Source organism: Mastacembelus armatus, unplaced genomic scaffold, assembly GCF_900324485.2.
Source record: "Mastacembelus armatus unplaced genomic scaffold, fMasArm1.2, whole genome shotgun sequence".
NCBI lineage: Eukaryota > Metazoa > Chordata > Actinopteri > Synbranchiformes > Mastacembelidae > Mastacembelus > Mastacembelus armatus.
The window spans coordinates 136,575-160,867 of record NW_022872866.1 but is presented as its reverse complement, the minus strand read 5'-3'; the positions used below and the strand labels follow the sequence as shown (position 1 = coordinate 160,867).

The 24,293-nt window shown below is 44.5% G+C and overlaps 1 protein-coding gene across 4 annotated transcripts; it reads right to left on the bottom strand.

The window, feature by feature from the left end:
• Positions 1-1,003: 1,003 nt before the first annotated feature.
• On the bottom strand, positions 1,004-23,988 carry LOC113140144 (mitogen-activated protein kinase kinase kinase kinase 3-like). Of its 4 annotated transcripts, XM_026323886.1 has the most exons (33): positions 23,777-23,872; positions 19,285-19,342; positions 17,570-17,660; positions 17,409-17,473; positions 15,888-15,943; positions 15,769-15,816; positions 15,350-15,392; positions 14,927-14,999; positions 14,591-14,722; positions 13,961-14,020; positions 13,319-13,400; positions 13,091-13,210; positions 11,634-11,703; positions 11,486-11,544; positions 10,695-10,757; positions 10,206-10,267; positions 7,440-7,595; positions 7,158-7,209; positions 6,911-7,064; positions 6,747-6,826; positions 5,988-6,029; positions 5,795-5,879; positions 5,505-5,584; positions 5,191-5,251; positions 4,952-5,069; positions 4,269-4,327; positions 3,951-4,054; positions 3,396-3,567; positions 3,255-3,323; positions 3,053-3,145; positions 2,211-2,281; positions 2,077-2,132; positions 1,004-1,994 (listed from the first exon to the last, which is right to left on the bottom strand). In XM_026323886.1, exons 1-33 carry the CDS (start codon positions 23,870-23,872, stop codon positions 1,907-1,909), a joined length of 2,718 nt encoding a protein of 905 aa, XP_026179671.1. In that variant the 3' UTR covers positions 1,004-1,906. The 4 variants fall into 4 exon arrangements, with proteins under 4 accessions (XP_026179671.1, XP_026179669.1, XP_026179670.1 ...); XM_026323884.1 differs by having other exon boundaries at positions 3,255-3,567; positions 23,777-23,988; XM_026323885.1 differs by having other exon boundaries at positions 3,255-3,567; positions 17,409-17,470; positions 23,777-23,988.
• Between the last annotated feature and the right edge of the window lie 305 nt (positions 23,989-24,293).

Here is a 24,293-nt window from a genome sequence, read left to right as displayed (position 1 = left end):
AAAAATAAAAAACTCAACAAATCCCTTATGAACAGCACTTGGCGACAGTGGAGAGTAAAAACCTCCAGCAGAACCAGGCTCAGTTTGGGTAGCCATCTGCCTCGACCTGTTGGGGTGAGTGGATCTGGATCTGCTGGAGCCTATCCCAGCTCTCTTTGGGTGAAAGGCAGGGGTCCACCCTGGACAGGTCCCCAGTCCATCACAGGGCCACATAGAGACAAACAACCTCACACACTCACACTCACTCCTATGGGCAATTTAGAGTCACCAATCAACCTGACATACATGTTTTTGGACTGTGGGAGGAAACCAGAGTACCTGGAGAAAACCCACACAAGCTCAGGGAGAACATGCAGACTCCACACAGAAAGGCCCCTGATGGGTTTCAAACCAGGAACCTTCTTGCAACCTGAGCAGGTTAAGAAGAAAATTTAACAGTTCACAATTTGAGAATTGTAATTTTAAAGAGGAACTTAGTTTTTATACATGTTGTTTCAAAGCACCATGGTCTAGGGGTTGAGAACTCAGGACTGTGGGTCTAACGACTCTCGCCCCAGAAACATAACTCACTTAATGAGCCTACTTGGGTTAGTGGTGGAGTGAAACCAACCTGAACGATAAATTTGAATATCCAGAGTTTTCCCTGGTGCAGCTTCCTAAAACAAGTCTCCAGGGACAGTCTGCCATATGCTGTAAACCTTTAAAGGGTAATTTCTAATTATGTTTATATAAGTCAACTAGACATGACAGACTGACATGCGGTGCAGCTTAGTGTAAAGATCAGAACTGACAATGGTCAGAGTGTAAAAAAGGTTTTATTTTACAGTATTTACACATCAGTGTAGAAAAAACATATTAGAAAATCCAACCAGTGTAGGAGCAGCTATAATGGCGACGTACCGATGGTCAGGCTACTGTAACTCTGTTTACTTAGAAGTTTAGAAAATGTGAATTTGTTTTCTGAATGTCACTTTTTTCATTTTCTCTGTTTTATGTCATTTAGCTGACAGTGACTGATGATAATTATCATGTGAATAAATGTGCTGCAGGTGATTTGTATAATCTGTGCAAACATGTTTCTAACCACAACGACAATCATGATAAAACTGATAAACATGAAACACTGACAGTAAAGCACAAGGCAATAAAAAGAACACACGCCAAACTAAATATATAAAATGTGAAAAGTGACTGAAGCTGACCCTCACCCTGCAGACAGTATGGTCTGGACTGGAATATGTCTAGGTGCACTTCCCTTGACAACCACCAGATGGTGTTAGACCGTGACTGATGCAAATGAGAAAACCAACTTCTCTACAAAGACACTGGTGCAACTGAGCAGATTCATTGAGCTTCTACTCATTTGAACATTCACGTCACATTCAGGCTGGTTTTCCCAAAATATTTGGACCATGCTGTCAATCTCTCTGCTCCAGGCTCTAAAGGCAGCATCGCAGACACGAAGATATAAAATCTATTAATAGCAGTCACTTCACTGATTCTTCAGTCGACTTCAGTATTTCAGTCAATGGATCCACAAAGAGTTGGACTTTGGTCCAGGATTGATTCTGAGACTCTCTGCTATGTGAATATTGATCTTTTACTGTTTTGTGGGATCATTTGGATCTTCTACAAAACAGAGGACGCACTAACGAGTGGACAGCTGGTAAACAGTACAGGAATATGGACCTGGACTTTTTGTTTTTTTTTGGAAATGTAATATCATTGCAGTGGAACAGATTCTGGTTCTGGACCTCAATCATACAACACCAGACTGGAACCTGGAGCAGTTCTCATTTAGAACTCCATCTGAATTGGACTGATACTGGTTTGGCTGTGATTCAAACTAGTTTGGTCATGCCTTAGTTCTGTTTTGTGCAGTGTCGGCCCTGGTTCAGTCCTGGTCTCAGTAGCTGTTTTCATGGCCTGCGAGGATGTACAGGTTACTATGTTCAGTTGGATTATCTGTTGCTCTGCTCTCCAAGACAACCACCCTGCAGGCAAACAGGTGAACAGGCAGGTAAACAGACAGGTAAACACGTAACAGGTAAATAGTCAGGTAAACAGGTGTCTCACCTGTCTGAGCCCAGCAGGCGGAATATCCTGCTGATGTCACTGATCTCCTGTGTGACCTGCGGAGAAACAGACAACAGGTGTTATGACTCAGCGCTGAATAGACAAGTTTCTCTTCTCTGATCATTGATAATTACCTCATTTGATCTGAAGCTCCGCCCCTGCATGCCGTGTCTCCAGAAGGCCAAAACACTGTCCTGTAAACACACTGAGGAAGAGGAGGAGACCAAGGTCATGTCTTTTGTTTTGTATGTATATTTGGTGCAGAATGAGATATGTTTAACGTTTTGGAAAAATCATGGATATGCTAAACAGTGAACGACACTCCACTAATGACGTCATTCCCTGTCCAATTGGTGACCTGTAGTTTGATGACGTCACATTTTTGTATTGGCTCAGGTCACTTGGAACCTGGCCAAGGAGGTACTGAAAAAGCACCTGCTACCAGGTACTATCCCCAAAAAACCAAAAAAATCGAGTTGAGTTGAGCCGAGCTGAGTAGAGCTAGTGGAAAAGACCAGCAACTGTCCAGTATAAACCAAAAAAAGCTATTTTTCCAGCGATACAAGAGAGCTCACTCCTTTGTTCACCTAACGAGCCTATTCAGACCAGGTGTGGAGTGAAACCAACTCAGGAGTGTGGGTCTAACAACTCTCACCTGGTTTACATAGCTCACCTAATGAGCCTATGGAACTAGGGGTGGAGTGAAACCAACCTGGGAGATAAATTGGAGTTTCCATACCAGCTTTCTCTCAGACTGATGAAGCTACTTGGATGACTAGTGAACTATTTTGACAAGACTCAACCTCTAGATTACATATAGCAAGCCACACACACCAGCAATGCTGACCCTATGATGTAGTGAGGGATAAAGACAAAGCTGCTGTGAGTACTAGCATGATGATTGAGGCATCAAAACACCATGATATATTTGCACCACTGGTTTAAGGTGGTTTAAAGCAGATTCAAAGTAGTTCACCTATCGACTCGATCTGGAAGTTAAAGGTGAGCTCAGCTAACAGCTTCTTGTTGGACTTCAGTTTCCCCTGAAGGTTTACAATCTTTATACAACCTGCAGGAAGAACAAAATTAAAATCCTTCAAAATAAAACTTCAGTCAAAACAATAATTAAATATTCTTTGTATTAAATCAAACAAAATCATCTGGTTTCATGAACTTACGGTCCAGACAGACCAGGACGGTGTCTCTCTCCAGCTGAGTCACATGGATCACACAACTCTGAGGATTTTCTGCAAGAACACAACACCTTAGGATGGCTGCTGCAGTAGGAGAAAGTGTGCCTGAGTCATTGTGGGTTGTACCTGTATCGAGGGGGGCAGGGCAGGAAGAGTTGGGGTCGAGGGTCTGGAAACTGACGGGCTGGTTTGGTTTGATTCCTTGACTGAGGCCGACACAGATCAGAGGGTACGGCTGCTCTGGGACAACCAACAGCTCCAGAACCTCCAGGGGACATGGGGGCTGGAAGTCCAAGTTCTGGTGAAGGCAGAGATTCAGTGAGTTACCGCTGGTACTCACAATGATCAGGAGATAGAGCTGCAGCTGTGTCACTAGTCACTGGGGCAGCATTTAATTTTAGCAACATCTGCATTTATAAAAATCACCCCTAGCTCAAACAGGAGACTATTTGATTTCAGTTTTACAGAAATATGTCTTCTGGAAGTGAATCCCAATCTAAGTGTGGATGGAAGGAGATAAAGCCAAGTACACTCCTTCAGGGAGGTGTTCAGGAGGATCCTAATCAGATCCTGAACCTCCTCCTGAGTCATGTTTCAACATGTAGGACCAGTGGTTTCGGAAGACAGCTTGACCCCAAGAGCTTCAGATTTTAAAAGCACACAAGTATTTCTTTGTCTTACCTTTATCAGCATGAACTTCTGCATTGGCTCCACCCACTCCAGCAGAACCACACCTGATTGGAAGGCTCCGCTCAGATACTTATGACCTGTGTAGGGGTTTCTCACTGTGTGGACAGGAGGGGAAGGGTTAAAGGTCATCACACAGTCTAAGTGCCCTTCCTTCTGACCACACGTGGGACTGAAATCGTCTGGACTTCTTATGAAACACCTGTTTCCATCTGTCACCGGCTCCCATCAAACCGAGCAACAAGAACAACTTTCCTTTGTGTCTGAGTTTTTCTGACAATTTCGTGTTGTAGTGCATTGTGGGAAACTCACCCAGGCAGCATTTCAGACAGCCTTTAGTGTCAGGGATCTTGTGGGAGATGGAAAACCTCCTACAAAAATCAAAGACAAGTTGTGAGTAAAGGTCTGAACAGAACAATTTGACTTATTCTGTTGTGTCAAATCATTCTTTTTCCTTCCAAATGCATTCCGGTCTGAATAAATAAAATAATTTATATCAATCCATTATCTATACCTGCTTATTCCTATTTTATTGTCACAGGGATCTGCTGGAGCCTAAAATAATCTATACAATTTAAATAATTAATTTTTTTATATAATTGTAAATAAATTTAGGCAGTAAGGGGTTAAAACACAAGTCCCGGTCTAGTGCCAGTATTTGAGTTGTCCCATCTGGGCTACTGTAGACAACATGGCTGCCTCCATGCAAGGAGACCCCATCTGTATGCAGCTTTAAAAGGCTCAGTCTAAGATTAAGAAAATGCAGCAGTTGGTATTTTCTGGTGATTTCACAGTAATGACAACATGTTTATCAATACTATGTTCCATTTCTGCTGATAGACCGTCTAAATATTCCACACTGAAAATTTGATCAGTTCCATTAGAGACAGAACAGCTTTGCTTAAGCTTATAGCCTTATAGTGCAGTCCTGTAGGAACATGCTGCAGACCAGCAGAGCACATGGAACAGGTTTAGGTGTTTGGTGGCCAACTGACCGGGGGAGGATGCGGTCGGGCAGACGGTGAGTTGGGATGGAAACGGGAAGCTTCTGTTTCTGTCGAGCCTGATCAAACAGACCGGCCAGACTGTGGGAGTACAGCTGAGAGGCTTTACCTGCAGACAAGGTCCAGGGCTCAGTGAACACACGCACGCACGCGCACACGCGCACGCACACACACACACACACACACACACACAGACAGCGACAATCCAGTGATGTGTTTCTGAGACTGACCTGAGATGGAGATAAGAGTGTTGTTCATCACATAAACCCAGGTACACCTGCGAGGAAACAGCTGCAGAAACAAAACTGTCAGACACTGATCTGAAACCAGGTGAAACACAACGTCTTGTGAAACTGCAGCTGAAAAGAAATTGACTGAAATGCACCTGAAAACATAGCATAGAAATCAGCAGGGAAGCAGAATAAAAAGTTTGGTTAAACTCTTTTTAAAGACTAATTTCTGCATAACTGATGAAAGTCAAACAGCACCACAAAACTCAGAATCTTCCTTCTTCTCTCATTTACTGTGAAAGAACGCGACTCACCTGCTCCATGCAGTTCTCATGCAGCTCGTTCAGGTTCAAGGTGTAAATTCCCTCCTCAGCTCCGAAGATCAGATACTGGTCTGAAAACATACATGCATGCAGAGAAAATAATGACAGACACTGAAACACTGCACCAACGACAAACAAAGAAAAACTGACAAATGTTTCTGCTTCTGGTCCTTCAAAATAAATAGCATTGGATTTTTGTATGTTTCTGCTCAGCTCCAGTTATTACAACTGTAAAGATGAATTTAACTTGTAGCACTAAAGTCAGAGGTCACAGGAAGTACCTCTGGAGCTGGGGTTGATCCAGGAGGCAGCAGAGTGAATTTTAAGCGGGCAGCCGTTAAAAACCTTTGAGAAACACGCTCCCATCTGATAAATGAAAAGAAACAAGAGGTACGGTGGATGATGTTTTGGAGAAGAAAATGGATGTACAGACTAAAAGTAAATCAAACTGTGGTGTGTGTGCTGAGGACCTACATGGACTTTGGGAGTGGGTGGGAGTCCGTTACTGACGGGTTTCTGATGAGGAAGCAAACACTGAGGTGAGTACGAAGTCTATCTCTGATGATATTCAGTTAGTCACAACAAACACATGAATGAAAGAAAATACATTAAAGTGCAGAGACCACATTCACCAGTGTCTTTGCTCCAGTTTACAAACTAACTGGGCTGTGGTGATATATATGTAGTAACAGAAAATATATATAATCAACTGGGAAACTTGGAAAATAATCATCAAATTAAATATCCACAACACAATAACGCACATATTCAACACGATTCACAACAATCTAATAAACCAAGAAATCTGTGACAGCTAATAACCATTTATATTTTTTCTAGCAGAGTTCATGTGAAGCCTGTTTTTGCATAAAAAGGACAATAACATAAACTGAATGATAAAATCTGATCAAGCAAATGATCATATTTTTTCTACCTGCCGACATCACAGCTTGTGGACATTTTTACGAAGTTTGGAAAAACATTTTAAGTAAACTATGGGGTTTTCACATCAATATTTGGGTGTTGGTCAGAAACTAGGCGTTACTCACATGAACCCTGTTTATAAAGAAACCAGCTCAGACATCTGCCACTTAGTTTGATTTGTACCCGTAAGCCTCATTTCGACAACTTGTCCGAAAGAAAGAAAACACACTGGTGCAGAAAATAAGCTGGTTATTTTGGTACTTCAGATTACTTTCATTCTTTACCCGAACTCATCAGTGTTTGTCTTACTGGAGCATTTCTGTTGTCCTTCCTGTCGTGGACAGGAGGCGGCACTGCAGACTGACCATCAGATGAGGAAGATCTGATCCCTATAGGGAGACCCCATATTAGAGAGACTTCTACATAGATCCAGGAGGTTCTGCAGGTTCTGAGCGTCAGACTGTAAAACTCACCTTGACTGCTGAGGCTGTCAGTGGGCAGTTTGGGGGGAGGAGGTCTGGGAGGGCCCTGGGTGGCGGACCGCACAGGTCCCGACAGAAGGCAATCCTTTATGGTACCCTGATCCTGGTCACCATGGTGACCACCTTCAGAAGGTGGGGGTTCATCCTGGGCAGAAATGTGAGTGAATGGTTCGGTCAGATAGAAATGATCCAAACACACAGACAGACAGAATGATCCAGGACAGGTGAGAGGACATACCTTAGAGGGAGGAGCTTCAGGAGGACAAGGCTGCAGCGTTAAGTCTTTTACACTGAAAAACAAACACACAAAGATGGGAGCTTCCTGTGAGGTCAACCTGATCCAGATGGCTTCCAAACCCGAGCTTCTGTTAGAGAATTTTCATCTTGCACGTTACTACGTAAAACTCCTTGAGATGGTTTTACTGTGATTTGGAGCCGTACAAATGAAAAAGAACTCAAACTGAAACAAAGTTGGACACACAAATCGAGTGACACCTGGGCAGGTTTTCATCACACTCACTGTTGTAACTGACTGTCATTGTCGTCATGGTAACCAGCGGCACTGCAGACTCCTGACTGGTTGTTTTTATCCCCTGGTTCCACACAGGTGTCACCATGCTCAGCCACATCGTCATTCTCACCTGCAGTAGGGTCATCCAGGTGAGTCTCGTGACCCCTGAAAGGTAAACATTCATCACCTGACTGTGGAGGAAAAACACACACCTGTGACAGAAAGCACTTGTAATTGTCTGTTTAGGGATTTGTTGGTTTTTTTTCTTTTTTGTAAAGTGCCTTGAGATAATTGAATTGGCGCTATACAAATAAAACTGAATTGAATTGTTTTAATTCTGATCAACTGATCAATACTGTTAGTGCTTGCCACTGACACAGCCCAAGCTGTTACCTGAGAGACTTGGTCATGTGAGCTCAGCTGCAGGAGGAGTGGTTTACATGTGATTTAAGAGAACTTGTACCATTCAATCATTATTTATCAGCATTAATTTCATGCATAGATTGTAAATCAAATTCTGAGTAGAGTGAGTCACACCTGTGTGCTCTGTCTGCTCTTCAGCTGGAATCAGGTGATTTGACTGTCTATAGGATGCATTCAGGTGCAGAACTGAGTGTAGGTCATCTGAGCTTCAGTGCTCAGAGCCCATCACAGTGCACCTGCAAAATGGACTGAAAGTGTCAAAATATGCTTTGAGTTGTGTAGCTCACATAAACACGAGTTGTTTACGCCGAGAGCTGTGACTGAAACGGAAACACACCAGTCAGACAGCAGACGATTGGGAAACACAGCTGAGCCAGTGTCCGTGTAGATGCTGTCATATCAACCTACAGCTCTGGCTCACCTGTATGCTGACGTCACCACCTCCTGCAGCTTCAGGGCTTGAATAAACCTAGTGAGACCCTGAATGAGGCAGTCAAGGTCAGATGTCAAAGGTCAGCACGTTCACACAGCAGAAGAAGAAAAGATGGCCGTGATCTGAGCTCAGGACAGTTGGTGAAAATGTCAGCCATCCATTAAAAAAAACACCCAGCTCTGGATTTTCTTCACCGTTAGCAAATATTCCAAAGTGCTCAGATGCAGCGTCTTTAAATTTTCATCAGCTGCTCAGTGTTCACCCCCCAGCCCACCTCCTCGCCCTCTGAGAGGAGTCATAAATTATTCAGACGAAGCTGAGGTCGACACGATGGAAACACACTGCAGCTCTCAACGCACACACAGCTCGTTCTCTACATGATCTTTAAATCATCTGGTGCCTTAAATGCCTGTGTTATGCGCAGGATGCATGCTCTGCAGCTCCACGTCCCTATAATTGTGTAATAAGAGCTGACTCTAACACATCACAGCACTTTATTTTCTGAGCTTTATTCTTTGTGTTGCTCTTTTCAACACACTCTGTATTGTACTGTATTGTACTCTGTACTGTAATGCAGCTGCATTTTAGTGTATGTAGTTTTTTTTTATTGTGTTTATGTTGTTTAAAGATTTTCCTCCTGAAATGAATTAATGTTTCTGCACATCACAATCTCAGAGAACCAACACTGATATAAGAAATTACATTTATATACAACTAATCTGCAGCTGCAAGAACAGCAGGACCATGCGGCAGGCTGGGTAATATTTCTACTGCCACACTAACTGTTGGTTTTCCACCACAGTACTCAGTCCAACCTCCACATGCAGTGTCTCCAGTATTCTTTTTCATTAAGACTCTGGTTTTGTACAGAACAATCCACTGTCTTCTGAGATCTCGCTTTCATGAACCTGCTTCGTGAATGTACTGGGGTAAACAGCAATGGCAGAGACAGTGGAGGGAAACAGAAACAAGTGGAGTTTCTGCCGATCGAAGATTAATCAGAGGCTGCCAGGGCTCATGGTTCGTTCCTTTATCTTCGGAAACTCAGCGGTTTTGGGATTTTTTTCATATAATGGTGTTACCCCTGGTTCAGTTTGAACCAATCAGAACATGTTTTTCATTGACCAAAATCATGAGCCACCTCCAGCTTGTCAGTAACTTGCACATGAGAGGCAAATGAATAATGTGCTTAGATTCCTGAGAAAAAGTGAATCAAAGGTCTATTGCAGATGTTTTCTACAGCTTCTGACCACGATTCTGCAAAGCAGCAGCAGGAGGAGGGAGAAAATTCACCTGTGCCAGAGCCAGTTTTAGAGAGGGCGCCACAACAGGACATGGAAGTAAATTATAAATTATTCATGATCTACTTATTGTGATTTTTAGTTTTCAGTGTGTATGTGTGTACATGAAACAAATGCTGCTATTTTTAAAGCTTAAACTTGGTTATAATAGGTCATCAACAAGAAAATGCAAATTGTGGATGTGTATCACAGCTGGAGGGGTTTTTCTTCATGCAACAGCAGTAACGTGTGAGCCCTCAGGGCATCTGTGTCAGTGCTCAGCAAGTTTGCCTTAGCAAGCTAATATGCTATAATTCCACTGATACTTCTTTTTAGTTGGATCTCAGCCCAGCTGATGGAGACTACGCACCCCCCACAACCTCTCCCAGGGCTCAGGATGGAGCAGGAAACTCCACCGCCTGTGCCAGCTCCAAACCACAGCTGGTTGGAGTAGGCGAAAAAACATTTACTGTTTTTTTGAAAACTACAATGGGAAACAGGAACAAATGAACAGTGTGGGACACTTCACACCCACATTTCTTCTTTGTGGTACAATTGTCTGTTGATTAAAAATCACCTAAACAACAGTCTGTATAGGGCTCCAATGAGTCCAGGATCGGGTCTTTCATCTGGACTCACCTGTTTCCACTGAGGCCATGCCCTGATCCTGCAGTGCCATCTTCATCCTCCATCTTCAACTCCTGCAAGAGGCACAGTTAAGGAGACAGGTGAGGAGGCACAGGTGAGGAGGCGTGGGCATTAGTAGGAGGAGATAGGAGGTTTCAGTCGGGCAATGGATTAACCCTAACCCTAACCCTGAGTGTTGGTGCTGTAACTTCAAAAGGATCAAAACTCTTTTGATTGGACTGATCCATAGACTGATTACACGGACCAGTTATAGCAGTACAGACAGTGACATCACAACACTGATGAAGTAAAGAAAATAAAGGAAACAGACAGTGAAAGGATGAGCATGTGTTTGCGGGTTTCGTCATACAGTCAAGACTGTTAGTCTGCCGGTCACTTAGCTGCACTGTGCTACTGTATGATGTTATTGTTATGATGGTTAGCCAGTTAGCATTACCAAGCTAACACATCACGTTAGCTGTGCATGTATCAGAAAAATACCAGGTGTGATCTCGCGGTGTAGTATAGCTCCTCCTCACAGTCCAGGAAACGGTCAGAGTCCGACTGTAAAGAAACAAATTGTACAAGACAAATAAAAGCAAAATTATTAAGTTTTATATTATGAAGGTTGGCAAGGTGATGCAGTGGCGTAGCACTATCTCCTTCCAGTAGCACTTTCCATAATAATCTCACATATTATTTATAGCACTGTTTAGACATGGTCTTCATAATAACCTGTAAATATGTATATGACCTGCTCAAGCAATAACCATAACTATGTAGACAATATTTTTCATTTTCATTCTTGCAATATTCACAACCATCTGCAAAAATGGTATATGACATGAATATTCCTCATACGGGTACAATCCTCATATATATACATATTTATTATTCATGTTCATAATTATTCATATTCACCCTGTATATATGTAAATATCTTTCACTACTACAAATGGACTTCTGGTTAGATGCTAACTGCATTTCGTTGCCTTGTACTGTAACGTGCAATGACAAAGTTGAATCTAATCTAACATGCAGATTAGGTTGGTTGGTGACTCTAACGGGTGAGCGTGTAAGTGTGTGTGTGTGTGTGTGTGTGTGTCAGCTCTGTGACTGGCTGCTGATCTGTCCAGGGTGGACCCGCCTCTCACCCACTGCATGCTGGGATTGCCCCCCCCCCCCCTTGAAGCATAAACTGTATAGATGATGGATGGATGTTTCTGTTTCTGTACTGTACAGCTTTAATTTTTGTCTTTGCTGTGATTCCTATACTACGTGCGTCTATGTACCTCTTCGTGGTGAGCTTCAGTTTCTTTCCTCAGAGGAGGATCAAATTTCATCTGATCAACTGAAAGGAAAAACAGACAATAAGACACAGCTTCATCATCGCCCCCGTCATCATCATTATCAGACAGGTGAACAAACCGGTAAACTCACAGTTGATCTCAGACAGAGTTTTTCCTTCTCTGGTGTTTCCAGATGGGATCCTCTGAGGCACAGAACCTACCTGGAGACAGACAGACCACCAGTCAGTACTGATTCAGCCTAGACCTGTTCCTCCTCTGTGGAGCTACAAGGTGACATAGGACTGGGTCATAAACTCTATTTTGTGGAGAGGACACTCCACAGCGCACTTTTCAGAGTACTAGCTGTTGCAGACATATTGACCAGAGGTCACTCCACATTACACAGCAGACAGACACAGGATGACAGCTGCAGATGCTAAGTTGACTCTGAGCGACACTGGCAGCTGATTGAATGATGGCGTGTCGGAGGGTTGAGGGCAGGTCGAGGTCAAACACACCAACACCCACCACGCTCAGACTCTGTCAGCTGCAGGTTATTAATAATATCAAGTTTCATTCTGTCAGTGGTTACAGCTCAGCTTCCTCCTCATCATCATCATCATCAGAGGTTGAGCTTTGAGCAGCTTCTGTCCTTTTAAATAATTCCACGACTGCTAAATCGAAACACACCTGAAGAATTCGTTCTCCAAACATTTAATTCCCTGAACTGAGAACAGCTTGTTTGTCATGTTTTATATTAGATTTTATGTTAGGACTGTCTTCCATGTCTGATTTTCAGCAGAAAATTAAAACTGCAGCTGTCAGAATCTAAAACGTTTCCTCCATCAGACTTGCATCAGATGGAGGACATCACATTACAGGGGCAGTCTGCTGCGCTGAGGGACGACAGACTCATCGTACAGGCTCAGTAGGAAACACACCAGGAGGTTTCAGCAGGAGGTGTTAGCTTTCTGCCCTGATCACGACAAACCTTCACACTAAACTTCAAGCAAACTGCAAACAAGCCAAAGACCAAATAAACTCCCACCACAAAACAAACACAATGATTCATATGAAAATTCAAATAAATTTAACTATAATGGTTATTGCAGCACATAACCATTATAGCTATCACTGATTTATTTATTGAGCATCTGTTTTTAATTAATCAATGAGTCTTATTGGCCATAAAATAACAAATATTGGCAAAGCACTATCTTGTTTAAATTTTAAACTGGACAAACATAAAAAATCTAAGTAATTAATTTTAACGACCTGAAATCATAAACTGCAGGAGATCCTTCTTCATTGATTAATTAATAAACTAGTCATAAATAGGCTCATTTCATCAGAGCAGCAGTTACCTGGCAGCAGGTGAAGCTACAGACAGAAGAAGAAAACATAAAGTTACTGAGCAGTCACATGACACGTGGCAAGCGACGCACAAACACGACTCACAGTAATCGTGAACAAAATGTGACATAATGGACCGAACTTAGAGGCAAAACGGCAACAAAGAAGATGGACAAACAAACAAACAAACGTGTAAAATGCAGTAAAATGTGATGAAAACAAAACGAGATGGAAACATCTCATCAGCCCCCTCACCTCTATGTCAGTCTCGTCATCATCCAGACGGTCCAGGTAGGACATCTGGTCTGGATTACTGACTTTATCCAGCAGCTCAATGGCCAGAGTCCGACTGAGAGGCTGAGAGATGAACGGGTGCTGGCAGGGACAAAAAACTACTTTAATCTGGACAATATGTCAGTCGGTGTTTGCGTCGTCATCATCATCATCATCATCATCATCATCACCGTGGTACAGCTGTGCTACCTGCAGCAGTTTGTCAGCAGCTGGGCGTTTCTTAGGGTTCTTGGTCAGAGCGATTTTAACAAACTGATGGAAGTTTATGGTCCTGCAGAGTCAAAAACAAACCGAAAATGAAACATCTCACCGTGACTCTGTATGCAGCGTATGTAAGACAGTTATTCTTGTTTTATCAACGCTGTTTCAACATATTTGTGGGGCTGGTTAGCATCTGTTATGGATCAGTGCTATAATCAATAAACAACAATTACACACAACCTACATATCCATTTACATTTGCAGAGTTACTCTTTCACTGGTGATTAGATCAAGTGATGTGCTGTGATTAAAGGCACCAATGCATCAACTACTTCCGTTCCAATCACGATCCACAGCTTTACTGCTGCTCAGTGAGGTGCAGCGACTTACAGTTTCAGTGCAGAGGCTCTGACACTGACTGCACCTGATGTAAAAACCAGCCGAATGTCGCTGCTCTGGAAATGTTCGATCTCTTTATTAGAAATAACAGCACCTGGTTGGCTGATGCTGATAATTCAGCAGCTGTGTGATTGGACAGATAAATATTACATCACTGTCTCTATGCTGCAACAGTCAGTCAGACAGTCAGGCAAAAAACAGTCACAGAAAAACAGCCAGTCAGACACTCACCACTTCTTGTCTTTCAGTTTGGGAGGCTGAAAGTTGCTTTTGGTCATCAGCAGCAGGGCTCTGGGAGAGTAATAAATAATTAGTCATCATCCTAACGAGAAGCTGACTCTGGATCTGAGTCTGACTCCACCCAGAGCCTCGCTGGTGCAGTCAGCTGTTACCCAGCAGGCCTTTCTGCACAGCAGTAAGTGGACATGTATAATATGATCATGTTCATTAGTTTGCAGCCGCCTGTTCTCTTCCCCCTTTTTCCATGATGTTTTTCTTTGTGGACTGAGGATGGAAACACAGGTATAGATGTGGAGGCCTAGGTGGGAACAGGTGCAGATGTGGAGGCCTAGGTGGGAACAGGTGCAGATGTGGAGGCCTAGGTGGGAACAGGTGTAGATGTGGAGGCCTAGGTGGGAACAGGTGCAGATGTGGAGGCCTAGGTGGGAACAGGTGTAGATGTGGAGGTGTAGGTGGGAACAAGTGCAGATGTAGAGGCGTAGGTGGGAACAGGTGTAGATGCATGTTACTTTCTCTTGTTCACGAAAAGAACAAAGCGTCTCACTTTGTTCTATTCGTGAACTCTGACCTTTCATGGCCTCCAAGACAAATGAGACAGTTTAGGCTCAGACAGGAACACACCTCATGGGGTGGAGGTCGAACATGGGCGGTTGCAGCTCTGCCAATTCGATGGCGGTGATGCCTACGGCCCAGATGTCACACAGCTGGTTGTATCCGCCCTTCCTCTCCACCGCCGCCACCTCCGGAGCCATCCTGAATCAACACAAGCACCTGAGATCAGAGCCAGAATGACAGAGCCTGACACAAAAACAAAGATGGAAGAAACACTGTAAGCTCCACCGTTTGCCTCTTCACATCACCAGGTGTGAAGGGACAAAATTGCGGTTCATGAAGCTGCAGGTCGCTGACCTCTGTGTCACCATGGCAACTACTGACAGGAGCAGGAGGAAGTCGTACCAGTACGGAGTCCCGATGAAGGATTTCCTCTTAGCGATGGTCATGGAGATCTGAGCAGACACGCCAAAGTCCGCTGCCAATACACACACGCACATATATACAGACACACACACAGTGTGCCACAAGGTCAGTGGTCAGACTCAGCCTCAGTCAGGACGAGGTCCATGCAGGAGAGACAGGAACACATTTTTTACAAACCTAGTCCACTGTTTTTAAGGTTTTAGTTTAACTTCAGCCACAGAACTAACAGGAAGATATTCACTGAGTATTAGTGGTTAAAATCACAGCAGTTTATTGATCCAAACATTTCAGTGTAAACTATAAGCAAAATTGATAGGCCCCGCCCCTCTATCTGTGGGAGGCTGGTCAGCGGGCGGAGTTTGTTCATGACTGATGACATCACAAATCTAACAGGGGACTCACCGAGTTTGACATATCCATTATCAGTCAGCAGGATGTTGGCCCCCTAAAGAAATAACACACTAATAAGACTGGAATCTGATGGGTTAAAGAGCCACAGCTCATCCAGCAGCTCCACTCATCTACACCTGTACCATGTGCCCCTATACCTGTAGACATCAACAACTGTACCCATGTACCCAACTGTACCCCGTATACAACTGAAGACCTGTATATAGCTACATCTGTACTTTTCTACATCTGGGCTATCCTGGAGTTAACAAATCCAGGTGCTTAAACTGTTCTGGTCACATTCATACTAAAACACAAAATATGAGCTTAAGATCTGATGACATGGATGATTAGTTGATCAAATGATCATATCCTAGATGAATAAATGAATGATGTCACCTCTTACAACAGATTAGCTGAATGTACCTCACCTTGATGTCTCTGTGCATCTTTCCTTTGCTGTGCAGGTAGTAGACACCCTGCAAGATACACAGGACAGAGGTCACGACAGTCGTATTGGACAGAACTGCAACGTCTCATTGGACCTTACCTGCAGAGTTTCCCGCAAGACGTAGGCGATCTGTGATTCCGTCAGTGGACCAGTTGCTGAAAGACAGAAACCAGAGAACTGGGTTCAAATGTGACAAAACCAGAAACTGCAGGTTCTTCTCTATCATCAACACTATCAAGAGGCGTCTGATGGTCCCAGACTGAGCAATTGATGCTGAACTGTTAAAATTCTCAAGGATTCCGTTTGTAATAACAAGTGTTAAAACCCCAGTGCATGCTGGGACACCCCCAGCCCAGCAGGTGAGCAGCAACAGAGATAGTACTGACTGCTAGATATCAGTGACCAATCAGCGGTGAAAACACATCAGTCTATGTGCAGGGAGGAGGTGGAGCCTAACACTGTGACTGAAGAGACAAATCATAAAGACAAACCTTGTTAGGTTGTTTGGTTGTGTGTTTGGTTCACATGTGTGACAGAGTTTAAAGTAGTTTCAATCGTTATCTGTCAGTGGGGGTTGGACTGCCCTCGCCCTCCTCCTGTCTTGGCGGGGCAGAGTTTTACCAGACCAGCAGGGGGTGGTGTTGTGGTGGGAGGTGCCCAGAGTCGTCACTGAGGTTTAATGAGGACGAGCAGCCGATGGGCCGACGTTTCAGTTCTAGGTCTCATTAGTGGTCTCTGATGAGACCACCCTCAGTTCTAAGCTCAGGCAACTGAACAAACCTGGACCTTAATGAGAGGGGAGATGAAGGCAGCGTGGGTGTCGTCGTGGCAACAGGGACCGCCAAGGGCGGACAGGGAGGTAAAGATTTAAGGTCAGACGCCTCAGACTGAACGCTCTCATTACGAAGTTCAGATGTTTGAGTTCAAAGCTGCAGAAGTTCAACACTGCTATTCTGACAAACTGATTATCTGTAAAAGTCACATCTAGCTCCTCAGACCGAACTGCATTTTAATTCCACCATGATGAAACGTTGCCGACATCAGATCAGGAAGCAGCAGCAACGACACACTGATCACTGATGCTTTCAATCAGAGGAGAACGCTGGTTGTTGTTCCAGCTTGGTTCAGAAATGACATGAAGCAGCGTGACCTGGGTGAGCCTCATTTCACCTCGTCTGACGGGAAAAGAAACTGCTGGTTGTATTTCAACACTGCAGCACTCGTGGACACGTCATAGGTTACATGATCTCTGCAGTTAAAGGCACCTTATGCAGCTTTTGAGCGCTGACTGCTTTGGTTGTATCTAACACACAAAGACGAACTGCATTCTTGAGAGCACACAGCTGGTGCTACTGCACACAAGTACACAACAATGGCAATGAAGAAGAATAGACAAGTAAACATTGATGACGATGCAGGATGTAAACATCAAAATATCATCTATATAAATGTTTTAGCAGGAATGCCACACCTTCATCACAGTTGTTAGAGGTCACTGATTCAGGAAACGCAAACAGAAACTTAGTTTACAAGAAAATCACAGGAACTTTAACTTGGTAACAACAGGAAAGATGGACAAAACTACCAAAATAAGAGGAGAATTCTGTGTTTGTTTCTCACTGTGGTAGATGTCCTGCAGTGATCCTCCCCCACAGAACTCCATGCAGATCCACAACTTCTCCCTGCTGATCACACACACACAAACACAAACACACAGTATCAGTGAGCCTGATCTGTCAGGTGTCTTGTGGTCCTGATGCTGTTGTCATGGTAATAGTTACCGGAGGTAGCTGCCATAGTATGCCACGATGTTGGAGTGTTTACAGTCCTTCATCATCAAGATCTCCTGCTGCACCACTGCAAAGTCCTCACCTGAGCACACACAACAATCAGAGATGACTTTGCACAGCTCAGCGCTCTGCGCAGCCCCAAGCAATGGTTTCAGCAACTGTAGATGTTTACATACTTTTTTTTTAATGCACTTTGGATGAAGCTCAGTGAGAAATAAAAGCCATTTAGGGCATTATGTCTGTAAGATCTAGCTTCAGAAAAGGGCAGTGAACTGGAATCTAACCTGGCTGGGGGGGACATATTTAAATATTTACCTAGCTAGCATCCAGCACCATGTCAGAGTCAGAGCTGCTGTTACAGCTGAGAAGGACGAGTGCTCAGCCTCTGCCTCCTGCTGTCACATGGTCTTCATTCACCAAACTAACAACTTAAAAGATCCAATGAGGGACTTTAAAGGAGTCAGGTTTGGAACTGGACTCAGAATTAATCAAATGTGCTAATCTCCAGACTATTTGCCGGATTCAACATGTCATTGCTGAAATGATCCCACTCAGCATCTGTTCACCAGATAAACTCTCAGTATGTTCACCTGCATAGTGTGCTGTCAGAGTCAGGGTGTTTCTGGCATTTGATGAACATGTTTATCTTGTCAGAGCTGAGAATAAACAACAAAGACCCTCAGTCGTGGCTGCAGAGCCTCATTAAAGCCTCCACCGTCCCCTCCAGCTGATCAGAATACGTATAGTGGATTTATGTAACAGCTCATTAGGATGGAAGCTCTGCAGTGAGCTGGTCTTACAGGAGGCATGTCACTCTACTGCTGAAACACAAAGATTTGATTCTGAAAGTTTGTTTTACTTAACAGTTTGTTTCCTCAAATCTGTGACTTGGATGTTTTCACATCTAACCAGAAAACAAACGCTGGCTTTCACAGCGGAGGATGGAGCTAATCCAGCCTGTGAGCAAAATGATGGGACGTTTCTGAAAAGCTGACCTGTGACTCTCAGCATGCCAATCACTGACATTACATCAGGCAGAAAACCTTTTGTTTTCTGACGCTGATGAGTCTGTTGAGTCAAGGACTTGTTAATTCCTTCACTGATCGACTTCGACCAATTCTATTTTTATTTTCCTGCAGGATCAAGACAGCCATTGAGTCAGCACAGACGACAGCACCGATCAATACTGTCAGTGACCAGCCTCACCTGCAGTCCACATTAAACACGAGCTGACAGTGACCAGCTTCACCTGCAGTCCACCTTAAACACGAGCTGACAGTGACCAGCTTCACCTGCAGTCCACCTTAAACACGAGCTGACAGTGACCAGCTTCACCTCCAGTCCACCTTAAACACCCAGTGACTACAACAACAATAACAGACTCACAGGAGCATGTTGCAGTGCCCTGCCAACACACATCCTCTTCCAGTTTTGTTGCGATGTTGCAGGTCGATATGTATTAATATGTACAAATAAAGTGACGCAGTGGCATAAACATGGACAAAGCAGTGAAATGAACAGAAAGTAATACAGTGAAATGTGAATGATGCCGGAATAATTCAGGAAAAAAAATATGCTTACAGTAAAATAAATATGAAATGTTGCAGTTAAATTTGTAATGAGGTCGTAAACCTGAAATATTGCAGTGACATGAGTATAAACTGATGCAGTGATGTTGCTGCAGTGGGTTGAGGTTTGATTCCTACCGGGCTCCAGTTTGACGACCTTGATGGCTGCCTGTTGTCCAGTGCTGATGCTCCTCGCCTGACGGACAGAGACAGGTTTCATGATGCAAACATCCTGCAGTGCGAGCTGCTGCACACTCATGCCAACTAAGTATATTTAGACAAGAACACTGATCATTTAATGTGCCCTCAGGGTGTGGGTTTAACACAGTTCAGCTCTGTCAAAACTGATCAATAAGACAGTTATCAATAGGAGCTGTCATTAGTCTTCAGTTTAGTTCAACAGAGAAACCGTGAAGGAGAACTCACCACCATTATCATTACCAGTTTGAAGCCAAAGTACCGGATGTCTTCACCACATGAAAACTTCGGTCAGCAGTATTGAAATTGACATTTTACTCATCACATTCGGGTAGATGTGGACTCTGGACCGGCTCAATGATCGGTTATGCTGGATTCTGTTACTTTAATGAGGATGAATCAGGAACGACTGTCATCTGTTGTTACAGCCTTCACATCTTTCACAGTTTGTCACTTTTATTTTGAAATTGTGCAGCTGTCTGTCACCTTTACACAACACTAATTAATGGAGAAATTTGTGTTGGAAATAACAAAACAACAGGACAATACCCAAAGTGCAGACTGGTTCTAGTTTCTGCAGTAGGACAGGTGGCGATGGTGTATCTGAGGTCCTTGTGGAGGACAGGTTGCCTCCGATCGATCCTCCTCCTCCTCTGTCCTGATCTCCATCACCTCGCAGCTTCAGCACTTCAGCACCGATTATATTCACAGCTTGGGGTGTGAACACACGGCTGCAGCCGCTCTGACTGAGTGTTAATTAAAACACAGCTCATGGAAATCACACCCCCCGTACCACCCCCAGCAACCCTCCATACCCCTCACCCCCTCCTCCTGCAACCCCCCACTCTATGGAAGGTGGAGCAGCAGCGTCAGTCTTGTCGGTCGATATGAGCTCCAGGGTGACGATCAATAACTTCTGATAGAGGAGGCGGGGGCTCCGGTCAGATGCTAACAATGGTAATGACACACACACACAGAGCAGTGCAAAGCAGAGGATCGTGGGAAGCGGCCCACCCAGACATCGATCAGTGATGGTGAATTGTGTTGAATCGCTGATCAGCCTGGAGCCTCCGGGAGGGGCAGCGAGCGCGGCCGGAACCCTGAACGTGCATGTCAGAGCATCTCCCCAAAGCTGCTGTGATGCAGGCTGAACACTCTGTTAGTGATGTTATACTGACTTTTAGGATGTGGGCAGCTGGGCGCAGACATGGTCTGAAACACATCAAACTGGCCCCGACCTCATGATTAAGAGGCTTCATAACCTCTTAATAACCAAGTAGGGATAACCAGAAATTAAAAAAGCAACCTTGTGAAAACTGACCTGACTGGAAGTGAAATAACCTTGACACAGAGCGAGCTGCTCACTGACACACACACTTTCACTTCCACATCACAGCACGAGTGTGTTTTCGTGTTGTTATCAGCAGGTCTGCAGCTTCCAGTCCGATGAAACAGGACGACCTGCTGCTGCTGCGACAACAACAGCCGCACAGAAAACAAACCCTGAACCTGAGGAGACTCGTGTTTTTCTGTGGAGGCAGAAACGTGATGTCATGACACTGAAGTTTCACATCAACTTCAAACTGTCAGAAGGATTTTAACACTGGGGCGGCCCAGCTGAGACTGGAGGACCAGTCTCCATGGTTTATATGCACCCCCTTCGTGAAAGGAAACTTTATTTTAAAAAAATGCAACCTTTATAAAATCTCAGGTTAGCTCAAGTGAGATCAGAACTGAAAACTCCTCAGTAGCTGCTGAGATCCTGTTCATGAATCAACTTATGCACCTTCACAGGTGTCAAAAGCCCAAACCAAAGAGGTCCCACAGACCAGCAGGTCCCATAAGACACCAGAATCACAAGTTGATCAAAGGTGCAGGGTATTGTTTCTCCTGAACATGAACCCAGCTCTGAACTGACTTTAAACCTCCTGCTGCTTTCAGCTTATTAAAACTCAGAAGATCTTTGTGTTTTCCATCTTCAGATGCTTCCTGCATTGAAGGATACCTGTCTGCTTCTTCATCTCCCTCCTCCTCCTCCTCCCTGTCAAACAGCACTCCGTGTTTCGACCATGCTTAAATTGAACTGTGGGAGGCATCACAAGATCCTGAATCGTCGTCACCCAAGGACTTCTTCAGGCTTTAAAAGCAAAGCTGTGTTCAGCATTTACCAACGTTCACAATATTAGACTTGTCCTAACTAGTCACAGATAAAAGGATCAGGGATGTCTGTCTGGCCAGTTTGGCCAATTTAAATTGGATAAATTCCAAACTGACCCAGCAGAGGATGTTGTTCCTGGGTCAGCTTAGGAAGTCCAACCTGCCTCAGGACCTGCTGGTACAGTTCTACACGGGAACCACTGGGTTTGTTCTCTGCTCATCCATCACTGTATTTTGGGTCAGCAGCCAAACACAACAGGATCAGACTCTAACAGACAGCCTGGGCTACAGAAAGAAGCATCGGTGTCAACCTGCCCTCGGTCGAGGCCCTGGGCACCTCACGGGTCAAGAGGAGGACAGAGCAGGTTTCTGCAGGCCCCTCACATCCTGGTCACAGACTGTTTGACTCCTTCCCTCTGGATGGCACCACAAAACACTGTGCACCAAAACCACCAGACCCCAGGACAGGTTCTGTCCCTGTGCCATCACTCTGATGGACAGCTAATCTGTCCGCAGTGTAATAACAACAAATCTGTGAATATAACAACACTTATCGGGAGCCACTTCCTATGCACAGTATTTCTGTTATATGTATTTTATAGCTTGTTTTGTTTTCTTGTTTAAATTCATTTTCATGCTGACTACAGGCACAGTGAGCCCAACACACTTTCAGTCCAGTGAAGCTGATTCTGATCACAGCAAATCCTCTCGTTAATGCAGAAACCAGATAAGAATGAATTATGTGCTGTCGTCTCAGTCAGTGGTCTTTAGTTATTTCTCCACTTCACCACTTTTTTCTGTTCTTCTGTGTCTTGAGCACATTTTCCATTCCTCCATATTCTCAAATTCCACTGATTAATTAAGGAAACAATCATGTGACTGATGATCGTCATTTTTGGAGAAGTCACGGTGAAGGTGGGACACTCCAGGTGGGGGTTGGGGTCGTGTTACAGGAAGCAGCAGAGCTCTGCAGGGATGCTGCTGAATTATTGATCAACATAATGGACGAACTTTCTGCCGTCACGTTGAGTTTTGAATCTCTGAGTCACCCGAGATTTCCCATGAGGCCTCATCCGGACTGACAGAGACTGATAAAGAGGGAACTGGAAGTTTAGAGTCATCTCATCACCTGAACTCAACCTTCACCTGGTCACCCTGTTCCAAATCCTGCTCCAAACCCTCCAGACCCTGTTCCAGAACCTTCAGGCCCTACAAAACCTGCCCCAAATGCTCTTCATCATCAAACAGGCTGCCAGAACCTTCAAAATTCTCCAGGCCCTTTATGAAGATTGTTTATGTGTACATTGTTTACTGTGTTTGCATTGTCTACTTTGTTTACTTTATTGTGTTTATGATGGTTCCTGTACTGCCACCTGATTCTAGACTGGTTTCTGTACCGCCACCTGATTCTAGACAGGTTCCTGTACCGCCACCTGATTCTAGACTGGTTCCTGTACCACCACCTGATTCTAGACTGGTTCCTGTACCGCCACCTGATTCTAGACTGGTTCCTGTACCGCCACCTAAATCTAGACTGGTTCCTGTACCGCCACCTAAATCTAGACTGGTTCCTGTACCACCACCTGATTCTAGACTGGTTCCTGTACCGCCACCTGATTCTAGACTGGTTGCTGTACCGCCACCTGATTCTAGACTGGTTCCTGTACCGCCACCTGATTCTAGACTGGTTCCTGTACCGCCACCTGATTCTAGACTGGTTCCTGTACCGCCACCTAAATCTAGACTGGTTCCTGTACCGCCACCTGATTCTAGACTGGTTTCTGTACCGCCACCTGATTCTAGACTGGTTCCTGTACCGCCACCTGATTCTAGACTGGTTCCTGTACCGCCACCTGATTCTAGACTGGTTCCTGTACCGCCACCTAAATCTAGACTGGTTTCTGTACCGCCACCTGATTCTAGACTGGTTCCTGTACCGCCACCTAAATCTAGACTGGTGCCGTACCGCCACATTTACACGTCATGCTAACTTACTCTGCTCCTACTGGTTCTAAGTGAACTCTTCCATCTTCATCAGCTTCCTGAACACCTGAGTTTCCGTATAATCTGCTGGATCAGTAAATTGGTCATTTGCCCGAACGTTTGTATCACTTAACTGACGTCACAGAGATGACGCACTAATCAATTACATATTGATCACTTCCTCCCAAGCAGCTCAGTCCACCACACACCCCTGTACATGAACTGCAAGTCCGCGTTAAACCCGGGTCTGAGCTACCTGGTGCTAAGTTTGCAGTGACGTCATTGTCTGTACCTTGTAGACGTCACCGTACGTCCCGCTGCCAACGCGCTGGATCAGCTGGAAGTCGTCCTGCGGGTTCTTGCGGGAAATGTCCAGACAGAAGCTCATTTTCCTGGCTCTTCAGACCGGACCGAGCCGGAGAAACAGGCCCAGAACTGACCCGATCCCGGCGGGCCCAGACTAAGACACAGAACCGACCCCGTCAAAACAACTTTAACATGGCTTCTTCCGCGAGCACGGAGCATGCGCGCTGTTGCACACAGTGACTGGCTGGGAGGATGGAGATGCCTTCGGGGACTGTGGGAGAAATAGCAATTTACACATAACTGAATTACGAACATTTCAATAACTAGATGATTATCATAGATATATATGTATGCAGATGTACAGCTATAAAAACGTAGATATATAGACATATACACCGCACACAGCATCACCCATCTAGATCTAGAAGTCCATTAATGATCTACACCATTTTATCATGATATCACTTTTAAAGCTATTGCCTGTATTTTTTCTTTGTCTTTAT

Coding starts and splice junctions, on each gene's coding strand:
- LOC113140144 (XM_026323884.1), bottom strand. CDS start 23,872: ATGAGCTTCTGTCTGGACATTTCCCGCAAGAACCCGCAGGACGACTTC. Junction 14,021..14,590: donor TTCGACCTCCACCCCATGAG/GTGTGTTCCTGT, acceptor TTACTCTCCCAG/AGCCCTGCTGCTGATGACCA. Junction 11,545..11,633: donor AACTCTGTCTGAGATCAACT/GTGAGTTTACCG, acceptor TTTTCCTTTCAG/TTGATCAGATGAAATTTGAT.